Genomic DNA, 16,849 nt, shown 5'->3' with positions numbered 1-16,849 from the left:
ATGAATTTATACTTTTGATATATATACTAGTGTCAACATAAGTTCATTTTGCTACAAGATTATTTCAAAAACTATAGTATTATTTCATGTTCATATGTAATTAGAGATATTTTTAGTTTGAATTGGAGAAGGGGATTATGATGAGTTTGGCTAAATTTTTCTCACAAAGGCTAAGTGGCGTTTTGGCAACCATTAGAGAATAAAGGGGAGAGGTTAGTCACTACTCTAGATAGGTTGAGGTGGAAGTTGGTAATTAATAGAAGCTAATAATTAGGGTGAAGAGGTGGAGTCTATAGCATGTGAATGTTAGTCTATTTGCATGTAGGTGGCAACACTTTGAGGTATTAGAAGTGCTTGCTCATCAATCTATAGGAATCTTAATTATTAGGATGATATTCACCACTATAACTAGAGAAAGATGACAACTTATTGTGGTTAGAACATTTCATGTGGCCTTTGATACAAGGAACATCATGCATGATATTCATTAGTTCATGATTAGGTTAACATTTGGTGTGTTTCTATGGAACACATAACAGGGCAAGTGATTAGCTTAGCATTTGTTGTTTTTCTATTGGACCACATTTCATTCTTAATGAGTAGGACAACACTTGTTGCCTTGTTATTGGAACACATTTCATGGTAATGATTAGCACAATACTTGGTTTCTTCCTATTGGCACGCTTGGAAGCTTTCTCCTCAAACTAGATGGGAATGAAGATGTCATACAATCTTTATAGAGGAATGAGTAAAGAACCAATGGAGAAAAAAGGGAGAAAAGAGAGAGAAATAAGAAGAAATAAAGCAACTCCAACAAAAAGCCATCCTCCCTTTCATATACCTCTTTATTTTTCTTTTACATGTTGTTAAGGCTTTAAGCCATCTTTCATTGTATTTGTAAGTCTCTCATATATAGTGAAATACAATGAAAGCAAACCCCAGTGGATGTAGTCGATTTGGTGAACCACTTAAATCTTGTGTTGTTTATGCATTTCTATTTTGGAGATCATTGTCATAAGAAGCACTCCCACCAAACTATCAAAAATATCCATTTACTTCCCTTGAGAATGTTGTAAAATAAGGGGAGGACAAATCCTAGAAAATGCATGAGAGCTTAGCCAACAGAATTGCTCTATGGAATTCAAATGGATTTATGCATCAATATCACCTAGAGAGAGATGGAGTAAAATGGTAAAAGTAATAGTTCTCAATTAATTGTTGTGTGTTATTCATACTATATATTATTGATAATATAATTTTGGCTACTAACAATTTGATTAGTGTTGCATATATAATACAATTTTGGCTACTAACAGTTTAATTAGTGTTGCTGATGTTATAGAGCATGTGATTATTGATATCCTTGTTACATGGCACATACATAAACATTCATGCAAAGCAAGAAAGAGAGTTCAATTGTGTTGAGTTTTGTAAAGTGTTTGAGTTGTGAGGATATTCAAGGGCTGAAGTTTGCTTTGAATATAAAATATTGAACCTTGTATATGTCAGGCGTAGGGTGCAGGGCTTGAGTATACAATTGGTTGATTATAAAAATAATGAAATCTTGTATATGTTAGGCATTGGGGGAAGGACTTGAATATACAATTGGGCGTCGGGGGAAATGCCTATATAATAAAGTGGAAACTGAGAGTTTAATTATAAAAATTGGGTTTAAGGGATGAACGGGAGTTAACTCATACTCTAACGTATCCGAAGCCAAGTAGTATAAGCATGGTATGGGACATGCAGGCTTGGGTGCCTTAGGTATGTGTTGACGAGATTAGAAGGGAGTGAGTACATTCATCCATCTCATCTGCATATATTTCATGCATTTGAAAGAATTGTTACAATCTAATTATTATTTTGTTAGTAGTTTTTGCTGTGAATTAATTTGTGCACTATAGTTATTTCGTTGCATATTTTAAAATTTTGAATGTAAGATTTTGTTGATGTATGGTGTAATTGTTATAATTTTATTTTATTTTCCACCATATCTTGGTTGTAAAATTTATTTTTATAGCTAAGATATGGCTCACACCCTAACTCGTGAATAATCTTTATTCGCGAGTCGGGGTGTGACATTGTGATGCGAATATCTTGGGATCCAAGGAATATATTTTTTAGTTTCCCAACAAAAAGAGGAGATATATGTCATTCCTCCTTTTTTTTTCTTTTTTTTTTTGGGTTAAACGATAGATTTTGTTAGATTAGCCACCGACAAAGTTTGAACTCACGCCGTCATGTAAGAGAGATCAATACCTTTCCACTACTATAGTAAATAACTACTTGCTTTATTTTGTTTGTTTTTAACGATAATGCTTTTTAGGAGTTATTATTTCAAAAATTCATTATGCACTCTTTTATGATTAAAAAAAATTACAAAGAAGAAATAATGCATAGTAACTCATTTTGATTGCTAATAATATATATATATATATGTGACATCCCACATCGCCCAGGGGAGTGATCCTTAAATGTATATTCTCATCCCTACCTAGTACGAGGCCTTTTGGGAGCTCACTGGCTTCGGGTTCCGTAGAACTCCGAAGTTAAGCGAGAAGGGGGCTTGAGCACTTCCAGGATGGGTGACCCACTGGGAAGTTGCTCGTGAGTTCCCAAAAACAAAACCGTGAGGGAATGGTAAGCCCAAAGCGGACAATATCGTGCTACGGTGGTGGAGTGGGCCCGGGAAGTGATCATTGGTATCAGAGCCTAACCCTGATCGCGTATGTGCCGACGAGGACGTCGGGCCCCTAAGGGGGGTGGATTGTGACATCCCACATCGCCCAGGGGAGTGATCCTTAAATGTATATTCTCATCCCTACCTAGCACGAGGCCTTTTGGGAGCTCACTGGCTTCGGGTTTCGTAGGAACTCCGAAGTTAAGCGAGAAGGGGGCTTGAGCACTTCCAGGAGTGGTGACCCACTGGGAAGTTGCTCGTGAGTTCCCAAAAACAAAACCGTGAGGGAATGGTAAGCCCAAAACGGACAATATCGTGCTACGGTGGTGGAGTGGGCCCGGGAAGTGATCCGCCCCGGGCCGGGATGTGACATATATATATATATTTTTTTTTAAGAAAAACAATTGTATTTATGAAGATGTTTTTCAGGATGAGCTAGAAAAATAGTAAATGTCATTGACATTCTAAAAATCTTATCATGCATTCTTTATAAGTCTATTTTTCTTTTTAAATATAAAAAATTTAGAGTACAAAATGAGAATACTAATGTGCCAATAAAGATCCCCGAAAAATATCTTAATAATTTATTTTCCTTCGTAAAAATAGTCTCGTCTGCCAACAAAGATACACTTCCATGATATGAATAGTGTATTTTTGCTTAGCACTCTCAAGCACTGTTTTAAAAACTTCCACCTAGCATTTCTTAGGCGTTTGAAAATTAAGAAATGACTCATAGGCATCCGCCTAGGTCGTGACTCTCACTTAGATAGAAAATAGATAACTTTTATTTTGCATTTTATTTTTTCTATAAATTGTAAGAGAGTTGTTGAACAAACACTCATTATATTAATGTTCACCATCATATTTATTACCATTTGATGAGTTTGTGAGATTTGTGTCTATTAACTACACAGATTTTGAAATTCAAATTTTTCTACCTTTAATAAATTGGGTGATGAATATCACCATTACTTGAGAGTAGTAAACAAAATATTCCCGTAATATGAATAGTTGCAACTATTCATCAACTTATTGCAAATGTTCATCGTTTTGAATCTTGTTAATTAAATAAAACCTAGGAGATCTTCTAACCAAACAGAAAAAAAAAAACTATAGAAAACTTCATTTTAATCCTTGGCAAAGATGACGTTTTGATTAAAACCATGAGTAAGATCAAAATCTAATTTTAGTCCCTTGATACATTAATGACCTCATTTATTAATTATATTTTGATGTTTTAATTATTTATCATTTTCTTTCTAATTTTTAATGTATTAATTTTATTTCATTATAATTTTTATTTTCATTTCATTCATCGTAATATATTTTGTTGTGAACATTTAGATAAACTAATTTTTGTTATATAATATATTTCGATGTACTTTATCTTCTTCATTTAGGTATATTAAATTCATTATAATACATTTCAGTGCATACATTTAGGTACACACATTTGGGTATATGCATTTCGATACAAACATTTAAGTACATTAATTCAATATAATACATTTTCGGTACTATCATTTTGGTGCATACATTTCGGTACACAGATTTAGGTACATTAATTTAATATTAATACATTTTGGTGCATATATTTAGGTACATACATTTCAGTACTAACATTTAAATATATTAGTTCAATATTATATATTTTGGTACTAACATTTAGGTACATTAATTGAGTTTTTCAAGTTTGAAGAATGTTAAATAAAATTAATAAATTAAAAAAATCTTTTTTGGTCAAAAAATAAATTAAAATTTGTGTATTAATAAATTTAAATATTTAATGGGAGACATTAAATAAAATGCACATTAATTATTTTGAATTAAGGACACATTAGGGACTAAAATCAATATTCAATCTAACACCAGGTTTTTTTTTTTTTTAATTTTAATCTTCTTAAAGGATTAAATTTCAAAAACCCCAAAAAACTATGACTAGAACAATAATCAATTGGACACATGTAAGGTTATCTCATATACAAATGCATTTCACATGTATGTAATACGATGATTTCTAATAGTGCAATTAGAACAAGTAATTTTACGTAATTTCAGAGTACGACTGTTTCCAACATAAGAGCATAACTATTAATTTTCTCTCGTGTACTATGTACAAAATTGACCGCTTCTACCACCACCAGCACCACAATATTGCATTATGGTTTCATATCCACATGCCAAAAAAAAGGGACATCAATTCATGTGATAATGACATTTTTATAAAACAAATGATGTTGTTATATCAAATGATATCGAATGCATGATATTACTAAATCCAGAAAAGATCAATGGTCAAATATTAATAAAAATGTGTAAAAAGTAGAATGAGTGTGAATATCACGTCCTTAAAATGATGGAGTACCTTTTGGGGGTGGCATTAGGTATATGTATATTCGGGAAATGGATCCTCTCCGGATCCCTTCCACCTGAGCCAACTGAGCACGAAAAATTAATCAAACAGCTAAAAACAAGGAGTCTCATTAAAAGTTATAATAACTTTAACTGTTTGATAAAATTTCAAGAGCTCATATTTTGTGCTCAATTGGCTCAAATGGAAGGAATCCGAAGAGGATCCTTTCTCGTAGATTCACCCCTTAATCAATCCCACATGGCATTAAATAATCACTAATTATCTTTTCTTTAATTAATTTTGTTTTGAAACAAAAACGATAAATCATGAATACTTTGGTGACCAATAAAACCCACTTCCAAGAAACTCATTTACAAAATAAACAATATGTAGAATTGTTGACCTAAACAATAAACCTACACGCACTGACACACACACACACACACACACACACACACACACACACACACACAACAGAAAATTAAGAACAAAAACGTTTTTATCGTGCTTCTTTCTCCTCTGTGTCATCCTCTTCTCGAAGCCGCCGTTTGGCTTTTCAGTCAGTGTGTTAATTTTTTTATTTTGGTCAGAGCTCAGAAATGTGTGTTTTGAAATCAGAAATCGTTATCCTCATTGCAACTTATTTCTATTGTGATAAGCAGAAATATGTGAGAGATGGGGGAGACGACTTAAATGGTGCAGGTACATTGTTATATTGCAATATTTTTTTACAGCTATATCTAATCTCCTGATCCTTGTGGAAAGGAAATAGAATTTTACGTTCTTCCTTTCGAGAATGGAGGATTAGAAAAATCTTAGCAACTTTCTTCAGACCTCAAGGTAATATGCTAATGAAACAATGATATGTGGACAAAAACTAAGTATGCCTTTATTTTGGTGGTACGGAGTGTAACCGTAACAGTGTAACTGTCCTATATAAGGCCTTCTTGAAACTGCTACGGTTGTCTCTTAACAATGAAATAAACTATATGTTATTTTTGTCCACGTCATTGTTTTAGACAAAAAACATTATGTCACGGTCGAACTTGGATTCTTTCTCCTCTTATTTTCATTTCCTTCTCTCTATTCCTCTCATACTCTCCATTTTGTCTCTCTAAAAAAAATAATATAAAAATTTAACGTGATTTAACTATAACCGTTCAAGGTAATATGCTAATGAAACAATGATATGTGGACAAAAACTAAGTATGCCTTTATTTTGGTGGTACGGAGTGTAACCGTAACAGTGTAACTGTCCTATATAAGGCCTTCTTGAAACTGCTACGGTTGTCTCTTAACAATGAAATAAACTATATGTTATTTTTGTCCACGTCATTGTTTTAGACAAAAAACATTATGTCACGGTCGAACTTGGATTCTTTCTCCTCTTATTTTCATTTCCTTCTCTCCATTCCTCTCACACTCTCCATTTTGTCTTTCTAAAAAAAATAATATAAAAATTTAACGTGATTTAACTATAACCGTTCAAATAGAAGGGGAAAGAAGAAGAAGAAGAAGAAGAAGAAGGAGGAAAAAAAATGAGGAGGAAAAAAAAAAGAAAAAAAAAAAGAAGAGAATCATACTTTGTTACAGTCTACTGGTGCCATAAGAGTGGTTCAAAATGCCAAAAGAATATTCCTCACATTCATGGCGCGTTTACGTAACGGTAATGAAAATAAAAGAAATTGAATTGAGGAGGAGTTGGAATGAGGAGAAGTCAAAATCGGATTCTTATTGAAGCTGTTTACTTAAATGTTCTGGAATTGGAATAGAATTCCATAAAGCTGTTTACCAATTCAGTAGAATCGGGATATAAACCAGTATGATTACTAAAATGCCCTTGTCCCAAATCAAATATTTTATATAGTTTAATGGGTTTATAAAGAATAGTCTTGGAAATAAAAAAAAGTAAGTGAGGGCATAAAGGGAACAAAAGTGTCATTCCGATTGCCCAAACAAGCAGGAGTTGGATTACCACCTATATCTAGGAAATCTAATTCCACCAATACAGGGAATTGAATTCCAAAATTTTTCTGGTCCCCACAACTTTTTTGATTCCTCCATGTTTAGTAAACACTAGAGTACTCCGTAATCGAAATTCAATTCCACATTTTTATTCCGATTACGAATACGTAAACACGTTATCAGAGTTGTAAATTACATATTTATAGAGGGAAAGTGCAGCTTTTGTCATGTGGTCCATTCTCTTCTAAATCCCAAAATAACAAGGATTGAGTTGAGGTGGGCTCATTACCTCTTTTTTCTTTTTTTTTTTTTTTTTTTCTGGCTTTTAGAGTGACTAATGAAAAAAAAAAAAAAAAAGTTAAGAAACAAAAATAGAAGAAAAAAAGCGTTCAGAAATCGTTTTCTTAATTTTGGGTATTAAATTATGAATTTTATGATATGTTTACTTAATGTGAATGTAAGGAGATGTGAATTGGAGAATTTATGAATATGAGAAGTAAGGAAATGTATTCAGATCAATTTATTCCTAAGTTAATCTTAATCTCAATTTTCAGGTATTCATTTATATATTTCAAGGAGAAACCCGCATTTTCTCTAATTCTATATGTATTAGTAAACATAAGAAAAGTTTAGAGTTGAGGACATGTTTACTTGGTATGGAGGTGAGAACGAATGCGTATGACAATACCATGAAATGATTCTAAACACCTGTATTATGATAAGCACAAAACACTCAACAATCATATGATTCTAAAATATGTCATTAATGTGGAATTCACACTTTATAATACATGTATGTTAGTAATAAAAATAGTTATAATATCCATGTTTTGGTAAATATAAAATTTGTTAAAAGAGTGAAGTTAAGAATCGGAAAAATACCAATACTCATTTTATATAAGTAAGAGTAATGCTATGTAGATTAATTTTTTGACTACATTTGTATTTGATGTGCATTGATAGAAAATAAACATGTTAATCAACATTTAAGTAATAATTCAATCATCAAGAACCACGTCATATGATTTACAAAATATGCTTTAATAGATGGTCTCCCTAATATTAGGAGGTTTTTCAGTGTGCCGGGAACACAAACCAAAACACGAAGTGTCATAATACAACTAGTTCAAAACTTGAAAAAAAAAACAAAATTCAACCTATTGTATTATGACATCTAGTGTTTTGGACCCTATTCCCGGCACACTAAATTTCTTTTTTTTTTTTTTTAGTATTACCCTGTAAGTAAACATGTGGTTCATATCATCTTCAAAGAAACAATCCCCTTTTATAAAGATGAGATTAGTTTTTGACCAAAAAAAGAGCGAAGAAGATGAGATTACCCACCAGTTATACTCAACTAAAGTCATGTCTCTAAACTTTTAAGTTTTCAATACGTTCTTTTTAATCCAAACCACTTCAGCTCCTAAGCTCTTACAATTAGCCAAGAGTCAAAGAATGAATTAAAAATTATGATTAATCAATAGTTTGATTACCTTTCTTTTTTTTAACTACAAGAAATATTTCTATTTTAACAACACTAAAGAGACAATTTTTAGCCAAAATGTCCTGAAATTGACATAATTTTTCATTTTGGTTATTGAGATTGAAAATCAATAGAAGTAGTCCTTGAGGTTATCCACCGTAAATCATTTTGGTCGTTCTATGAAAAATCTTCAACAAATGTATTTTTGTCAAATTAACCACCCCACTTGATCTCGTGGTTTCTTCAACTTAAAAAGAGATTTTTCACATAACAACCAAAATAATTGACAGTGAATAATTTTAGAAACCAAAGTAAGAAATTGTATCAATCTCAATGGCTATTTTAGCTAAAAATCTAAAAAAGAAAGAAAAATTAAACTCGGACGTAATAAATTGAAAATGAAAACCTTAACAACCATAACAATCCGTCACTTGCAATTACTTTTAATTTAAAACCACATACGAAATGAAGACTCGAATTCCTCTGTTGTTCTCTCTTTCTTTCTTAGGCTGCCGAGCAGCAGCCCAGCCATTCCAATATTTAATATCTAATTATGTCATCAAATTTGGGTTTACGAGTTGTCCATGAGAAACTTTTATTAACTACATATAAATATTTAATAAATTAAGCATAACTGTTCAATCCTTACGCATATGTTGGATTCTAGCAAAAGTACAAACAATAGCCAGTCAACGTTCCACATCACTTGGCATGTCCACGGTTATTCTTCGCCAGAATTAAAAAAAAAAAAAAAAAAAAAGAAAAAAGGGCAACTCTTAACCAACGTGACTCTCTGCTTTGCAAGGGTTGTCGTGGGAAGAAAACTTCTATTGTACTTAGTTTTATCTTTATTTTGCAAAGAGCCAGAATCATCAAAAAACCAGAAAAAAGATGCAACATCGGCATGTGGGAGTCAAATACGGGATCTCTAGTGCTGGAGTCGATGCCCTTAGTGAGTTGAAGACTATTATAATACAACCCAAAAAAAAAAAAAAAAATAAGGAATTGCTCGCTTTTGATCCAATAGTATCTATCTTCTTAATCTTGGAAGAGGTTTTAAGTTTGAATCCGTCCCTTCGATCAAAGAAACAACACACAAGCATTTGCTTTCAAATTCACTTTCTATGCAAAAGCGAAAGCTACAAGTTGATTGCAGAAACCTTGAGCTTGGACAAAAGCAAAGCACAAACACATTGTAAAATTGAGAGATTCATCATTCATAAAGATTATGCTTTTAAAAGGTTTGTGGATCATGCAGCCGCCCAAATGATGCCAAAATAAACCAAATCAGACATTTAAGTATCTTCCTTCTTCCTTCTGTAATTTGCTTAAACAGTGGTTTAAGACCAGATTCTTTCACGTTCCATAACCTCAAACCAAAGACCATCGACAGATACGCATACGTTTGCCTGCTTTTTGTCAATTCAGGATGTTTGCCTGTCGAAAACCCGCCGGCCACGACTTCTATGTTTTCCATTTATCTCCCTTATCCTAAGCCTCAGAGATTCTTTGTTCTTGTATTTGTTTAGAATAGAATCACTAAAGGTTGAAAATTTGGTTACAAGGTAGGAGGGTCTAGAGAGGGAGAGAGAGAGAGAGAGAGAGAGAGAGAGAGAGAGAGAGAGAGAGAGAAAGAGAGTACTACAGAAGCATTAGGTACCTGAAACGGCAAAGTTCGTTCGAACAACTCACTCACCGACAAATTCTGCAAGGCAAAAGATACAGTGGAGTGAGTTGAACAAGAAACTCACAAAGGATTACCGTGTGCTCAACTCAACGTAACCGAAACCTGTATACAGCGACCATGGGATGGCAACAGTTCAGTTTGGGGACGAAAATACTTTATTCATCCCAATAACCACGAAAATTAACCATATTTAGAACCGCAAATTAACCATTAGAGATTATCCATAACCATATCCACTAGGTAACGGATTTTCAATCGGTTATCGGTTATATCCATCTTCATCAAAAAAAAAAAAAAAAAATTATATTCATCAAATTGACACATTATAAATTTTAGTAGATACTAATTCCTTCATTAAATAGCAACATCCAATTAGGAAAGTGTTATTGCACTCCAAAAATCTCATTCTGCACTCCTCACAAGTGTATTTTTCTTTCTAAATATAGAAAGTTTGGAGTGTAGAATAAGAATTTTGAAGTGCCAATAACAATTCCCTTAGAAAAAACATAACAATATATTTGAAGTTGTTCATGATAACACGCATCAATTTCTTGACAATGAGACTCTTGAAGAGATGAATCTGATAAACTTATAACATTTGATAATTGATATATAAAATGATTCAATGAATTAATTTAGTTGAGTATAACAATAAGAGTATTGAATTGATGAGATTGTTGGTATGCCACATGTATCGTGCATAATAAAGATAATATAGGGTTTGATGCATGCATAATGAATTAGTATAGAGAGAGTTTGGTAAATTGAATAAAATTATATTATATATCAAATATATATATAAATATGTATATATAAAATATTTAGGTCGGATACAGAGACGGATACGGATTAAAGATCCCTATAACCATATCCAAAACCATAACTGAATAAACTTCACGAATTTTCCCCATATCCATACCATACTTGAATTTTCATATCCAAATCCAATCCATTCGGACGGTTATCCACGGTTATCGAATTTAACGGTTAGAATTGCCATCCCTAGACGATGTTAAGTTTAGATGACCAAAATGGTACTTTCCCCAAACCTTGTTTCCAATAAAATACGAACAATTTCCATACACTTCATAAATACACTAGTAATGTAAAATAAGATTGCGAAAACTTTGGTAATTTAATTTGAGTCTGCTTGGGCTACAGATAATACAGATAAAAAGGTCAAACGTTAAATGGAAAGCAGCCGAATTCAATTACTGGGCATCTCCATAACTTTATTTCACTTGCGTCCCTCGCCTTTTTTCTGCTCTTTAGCTGAAATGATCATAGACCATTTTGAGTAAGGAGAAAAAGAAGAAGGATTATTAAGATTTTGAACAAATAAAACATGAAAGGCAGAGGAGTATCACAAATGGGAACAAAAAAAATAATGATGAATCAGGGTACACACCAGCCTTTTCCTCCTCTCGCTTCTTAGCGGCCTCAGCCCTCTGTTGGCGAATCATGGCTAAGCGTTCTGCAAGAACAACTTAAATTAAAGAATGAAACAATGGCAATAGAGGCGATGCACAGGAAAATAAACTACCGACTCAGATAGAGATATACAGGGTCACAGACCATATTGTTAAGCGATACAGAGACGCACATAACAAGGGTAACAAACGCATTGAGAAATTATTCCTATATCCTGGAACTTGATGCCAGAAAGCCATAAAGGAAAGCAAATATGGAAAACACAATATGATAGTGGGTACAGTGGAGCAATTTTATGAGCTGCATCTTTATATTAACCAAAAGCATTTAGAACCATGCAGGGATACATGATCACATCGATATTCGGCACAACCAAACGACACTGTAAGTATGCAGGTGACTGAAGACAAAATTCCAAATCACTTGCAAAGTTCCAGAAACAGAACTTTCATAGGTTGGAGTACACAAAAAGTCACCACCTAAGTTGAAAAATCTATCCAGGAAGAACCATGGATGGCCTGGACATTCTATGATTCTTCCGTACAACTAATTGTCACTCAACTTTGGGCAAAGCATACATCTAGTTTTAGCCACTAGTTACTGGAGTGACATATCAGCAAGGAGACATAATTACAAGATAAAAAATGACTTTTCAAGCAAAAATATCGGAACCCATGTTATGTGTACGCGAATTAAGAAATTTCAGCTAACATATCATTACGTGCCTAATATAAGTAAATCAACTGCCAAATACAAAGCTGGAATTTGTCAATTTCCCACATTACCTAAATCCTTTTTGGCTTGTTCCGTTTTTCCCTGTTCCTGCAACCTCATGTACCGCTCATGAGCCTTTTGCTTCTCGATCTCCTCTCTGCAAGGGATGGACATTAAGTTGACACAATACTTGGCCTTGGATCACTCAAATATTTGACTCTATGGACAACGAAATTGAACAAATATTTGACTCTATGGACAACGAAATTGAAAATATTGATCATGAGATTTCACAAATCAATCATATCGAAATAGAAAACTGCAACTAAAAATTATGTGACCTCAAGGAGGTTCAATCGTCAAAAGTACTATTTGGAAGCATAAAACTATGAGAATAACATCCAGTACCCCTATGACTAAAGATACACGGAATCACAGACAGAATGCCAGGGCATAAGCATAACATGACAAACATATTTCAATAAATTCAATTTCATCCACCATTTTCCTAAATCCTTTCAGCAAAACATAACTTTTGATAAAACTATTGTTTTATTCAAGAGTGTGGCTGCCAGCTGGTGAAAATAATCTAAAAAACAAATTATAATTTACCCCTATAAAGTTCATTTTTGATAAATTATGTGTAAAATTCCGCTTCCCTATGGTTCAGAACACTAAAAACAGAGTGATGAGTTAAATGTTTTAAGGGCTTGACCAAAACAAAAATGTTTTAAGGTCATATCATCATAGGGTACAGAGTCAAAAGCCTCATATGAGGTACAGTTTAACAGATTTCATATCCATTGAACAAATTCCGGTGGTCTCTTTTGCCTGTGTGATATCAAAACTAAAACTAGAAACAGGAGAAGAAAAAAAAAATCCAGGTCAGCCTAGATAATGTAGGATAATTCCGGTGCTTAGAGATAAAACTGGATGCCACTATTAAAGCCTCATGCTCTACTGACAGTCGCATGGAAGATGCATTAATAATCATATATTTGATATTAACAAGTTATAAATATGTGAAAATAAAACTGAAGAAAAATGGGATAGAAGAATCATCAATGAAGAACCAAGATTTTGTTTCACAATTTAGACACTGCTCAGATACTTGCCACGGAACTTGTTCCATAGATATTGAATGTACAGGAGGTAAGGAACATTGCATACCTTTCACGCCTCGAGAGTTCAGTCGTTTTCTCAATCTGTAAAACAATAACAGAAAATAAATTTACTATAATGAGTTAATACTGAAAATATACAAAAATTCTCTTCACCAACTTACGTCGACATTTTTAGCCTTCACATTCTTTGGTTTTACTAGATTGGGATTCTCAATTTCAATGATTCCCTGAGTGCCTTTCCGTTTCTGTTAACACATAGCCAAAATTGCAGTAAGGTACATGTAGGAATTAATAAGAAACGTAGATGCTTCCAAATTAACAATAGAATAGTTCAATATAAAGAAGAATGGAATAGAAATAATGAGCATACTGACTTCGGATTCTTCCTGTTCTTCTTCTGATTCTTCTTCAGACTCTACTTCCTCCTCTTTGGCTTCTTCCTGACGATATCAAAGAAATAAACCTTTAATACCCGGCAACAGCACAAAACTTAAATTCATCCATATGCAAGAGAAAGAGGGGGACATAGTAACAGACAAGGCAGGGTGGATATAATCAATAAAGCCACTATATAGCTCACATACGTTGTACACAATGATATCAATGGCACAAGAAATTTCTCTTTCTTAAACTGGTAATTGAGCAAAATTACTACATGAAACTATCAGTGCCCATGTTATTTGTAGGCTTATAGCTAATATCCATATTTGGAATGTAATCTCATATTTGGAAACTAAGCACTTAATAGCCCAACATTCATGGCCTGCCCATGTCATTCTTACTTTAAGTTTAACGTGTGTGTTTCACTGGATCAAAGACTCAAAGTCCTACTCCCAATGCCAGACTACAATAGGAGCAAATCAGGAGAACTTATTGACTGTTTTGAGCTCAACCCCAAAAGGAGGAAAAATATAACATGCTACTCAATAAGCAATTCATATTAAGAATTCTTTTTCATTTGTCGGGAAAAATATGATTTTGGTCCCCGTAGTTTGGGAGAAGTTCCATTTTGGTTCCAGTAGTTTAATTTTCAAATTTAGACATGTAGCTTACTAATTGTTGCAACTTCAGGACAATGAAATAATTTTGTCAATTTCTTTGCCAAACTCAGCGTGTTATGGGAAAATGTGAGCTCTACAGGGACCAAAATCAGAATACGTCCTTACTTATATGAGATTCATATTAGGGACATATCTATTATGGGTTTTGGGTCGATGGGTTTTCAAGAGTCCCTTAAACACTGCAGCCTGCCCATAACTGCCAAAAGGAGACATGCCCTACAGGGCAAGAAAACTTTGTTTCACATGGTCATCCTTTGAAACATGTAATGCTTAGAGGCATCAACAAAAGATGCATTCTTATTGCCAATGGTTGGTTCAGCCACGATTCATATGATTCCTATCAGCCACAAAGTTTGGGTTACAGAACTTCTTGGTTTTGTGACTTCTGCTAAAATAATTTTCCCTTGGTAATATGACGGATATGAAACATCATTAAGTTAATATAGATGTCTTCGGTGCATTAATTTAACATTCCAATTCTATGTAGTCCCATCAATGCAAACTCCATAATGAGCATAATGAGCACCTATACACTTTACATGCATCTGTGTATGTATGCATGCTCAAACAAAATACTATAAAAGCCTAGTGATACTGTCGCCTCTAAAATTGAGAATCATGACGGCAGCATGAAAAGTGCAGTGTCTTCAATTAAATCATATAGGAAAAGTGTAATACAAAATGAGAAGGGACAGATTATTACCCTTTTAAAACTACGTGGACGAGCAGAGCTACCGGCAACTGCAACCATTTGAAGTATAGACACAAAGGCAAGCTGAGTCAGCTCATAGCAGATATAAAAGTTCAAAAGCATTTGAAACAACTTTACCAATCATCCATCTAATTTGAAGAAAAATGTCTGAGCTTAAGTGAAACTGATATTGCTAACATCACCCAAATATACAAACTCACAAACCGTTAACTTCATACAGTCTTCAGGAGTACAACTGATAAACTCATAATACAACTAAACAATCATAAACAACAAATCTTAATTGCTGACATAAAAAAAATCTTAATTTTTTTTCCTTACATAAACCAATAAAGCCGTCCAAGAGAAACCATGAGTAGAATTAATATAGTGGAGGGAAATATTCTTCCCTAGTCTGACATATACTATAACCCAAGTAATAGTTAAACTTCATATTTTCTTTAATTTGTTGTAAATTTCAAAGCGTCAAATTTCAAAGTGTCCCTACAAAGTCATGGGTTTTTCAAGTAAAAGTAGCGGGGAAGTGAAAATCTGACTGAGAATGTTTTCAGAGAATATATCTGAAAAGGGATTCATCATTCATGCACCAACCCCAAGGTCCCCAACTAGCAATTAATAAAGCTTGGTTACATTGATTCATTTAACCAACTAATCATCCCAAATTTCAAGCCGACCCGAGTAAATACTCCAGCAAATATATTTCAAATTCCAAGGCAAATCACTACCAATAAGCTAGAAGCAACAACTTTGCGCAAGTTATCATTTTCTATTTCTTACGACGGTTATCCAATCTACTGGTCCAGACTGCAGAACATTAAGCCGGTTGAAAACAAAAAGAACCCGCATACCAAAAATAGTCTTCAAGCCAAGCCACTACCAATAAAGCTAAAAGCAACCACTTTGGACAAGTTTTCCATTTTGTTTTCTTACATAGGTTATCCAATTAACTGCTCCTAAGCTGAACTACGCAAAAAGAACCCACACGCGAAAATGACCAAAATATTCTTCAAAAAATCTAACTTTCACGAAAAAATTACGAGCTTTTAGACTAGCTAAAATTTTACAACCAGAAATGCTTACTGAATTAATACAAATAGAACCCACATGCCGAAATTATCAAAATATTCTTCAAAGAACAAACTTTCATGGAAAAATTTACAAAATTTCAGATTGGCAACCAAAATTCCACAATCAGAAATGCCTAAAAGGTTGAAAAATCAATCTAGATCTAACAGAGTCGAAAACAACTGAGACCCTGCCCATACACATATCAATACACATATACATATACATATACAGATATAGAGAAAAACATATAAATTGTTCGAACCAGATTTGAAGTAAAGAGAGAGAGATAGAGAAAGAGGGAGGATTTTTACCCATCTCTTCGTGAGTGGAGAAGTGGCGGTGGCCGGTGGGCTTGCCCTTGAACTTTCCTCTTCCCATTTTCTCAATTAAAGTTGCAGAGAGGGAGACAGAGAAAGAGAAGAAAAGGTAGGGATTAGAGAAAAGGGTTTGGCTGAGTATTTATAGCTGTTGCAGGCAGCTGCTGCAACTTTTTGGGTTTTGCCTCTTTGCACTTGAAACCTACCGTCTCTCCGTGGGTGTATTTTTCACTTTCCGTCTATTTAACCATCTT

At 33.6% G+C, this 16,849-nt stretch overlaps 1 protein-coding gene across 1 annotated transcript; it reads right to left on the bottom strand.

Annotated features, from left to right (window-relative positions):
* Positions 1–11,206: 11,206 nt before the first annotated feature.
* LOC137742064 (uncharacterized) lies at positions 11,207–16,849 on the bottom strand. The gene is made up of 8 exons (XM_068481809.2): positions 16,590–16,849; positions 15,202–15,239; positions 13,812–13,877; positions 13,599–13,682; positions 13,484–13,518; positions 12,385–12,470; positions 11,577–11,642; positions 11,207–11,440 (listed from the first exon to the last, which is right to left on the bottom strand). Exons 1-8 carry the CDS (start codon positions 16,654–16,656, stop codon positions 11,406–11,408), a joined length of 477 nt encoding a protein of 158 aa, XP_068337910.1. The 5' UTR covers positions 16,657–16,849; the 3' UTR covers positions 11,207–11,405.

Source organism: Pyrus communis, chromosome 11 (assembly GCF_041283825.1).
Source record: "Pyrus communis isolate YQ-2024b chromosome 11, ASM4128382v1, whole genome shotgun sequence".
Classification (NCBI taxonomy): domain Eukaryota; kingdom Viridiplantae; phylum Streptophyta; class Magnoliopsida; order Rosales; family Rosaceae; genus Pyrus; species Pyrus communis.
The sequence above is the reverse complement of the archived record's forward strand: the minus strand, read 5'-3'. Positions and strand labels throughout refer to the sequence as shown.

What these genes read in the sequence shown, in the direction of transcription:
- LOC137742064 (XM_068481809.2), bottom strand. Translation starts at nt 16,656, where the DNA reads ATGGGAAGAGGAAAGTTCAAGGGCAAGCCCACCGGCCACCGCCACTTC. An exon ending in CTCCACTCACGAAGAGATGG is followed by an intron (nt 15,240 to 16,589) that starts GTAAAAATCCTC and finishes AAATGGTTGCAG; the next exon opens with TTGCCGGTAGCTCTGCTCGT. An exon ending in AAGAACAGGAAGAATCCGAA is followed by an intron (nt 13,683 to 13,811) that starts GTCAGTATGCTC and finishes ATGTGTTAACAG; the next exon opens with AAACGGAAAGGCACTCAGGG.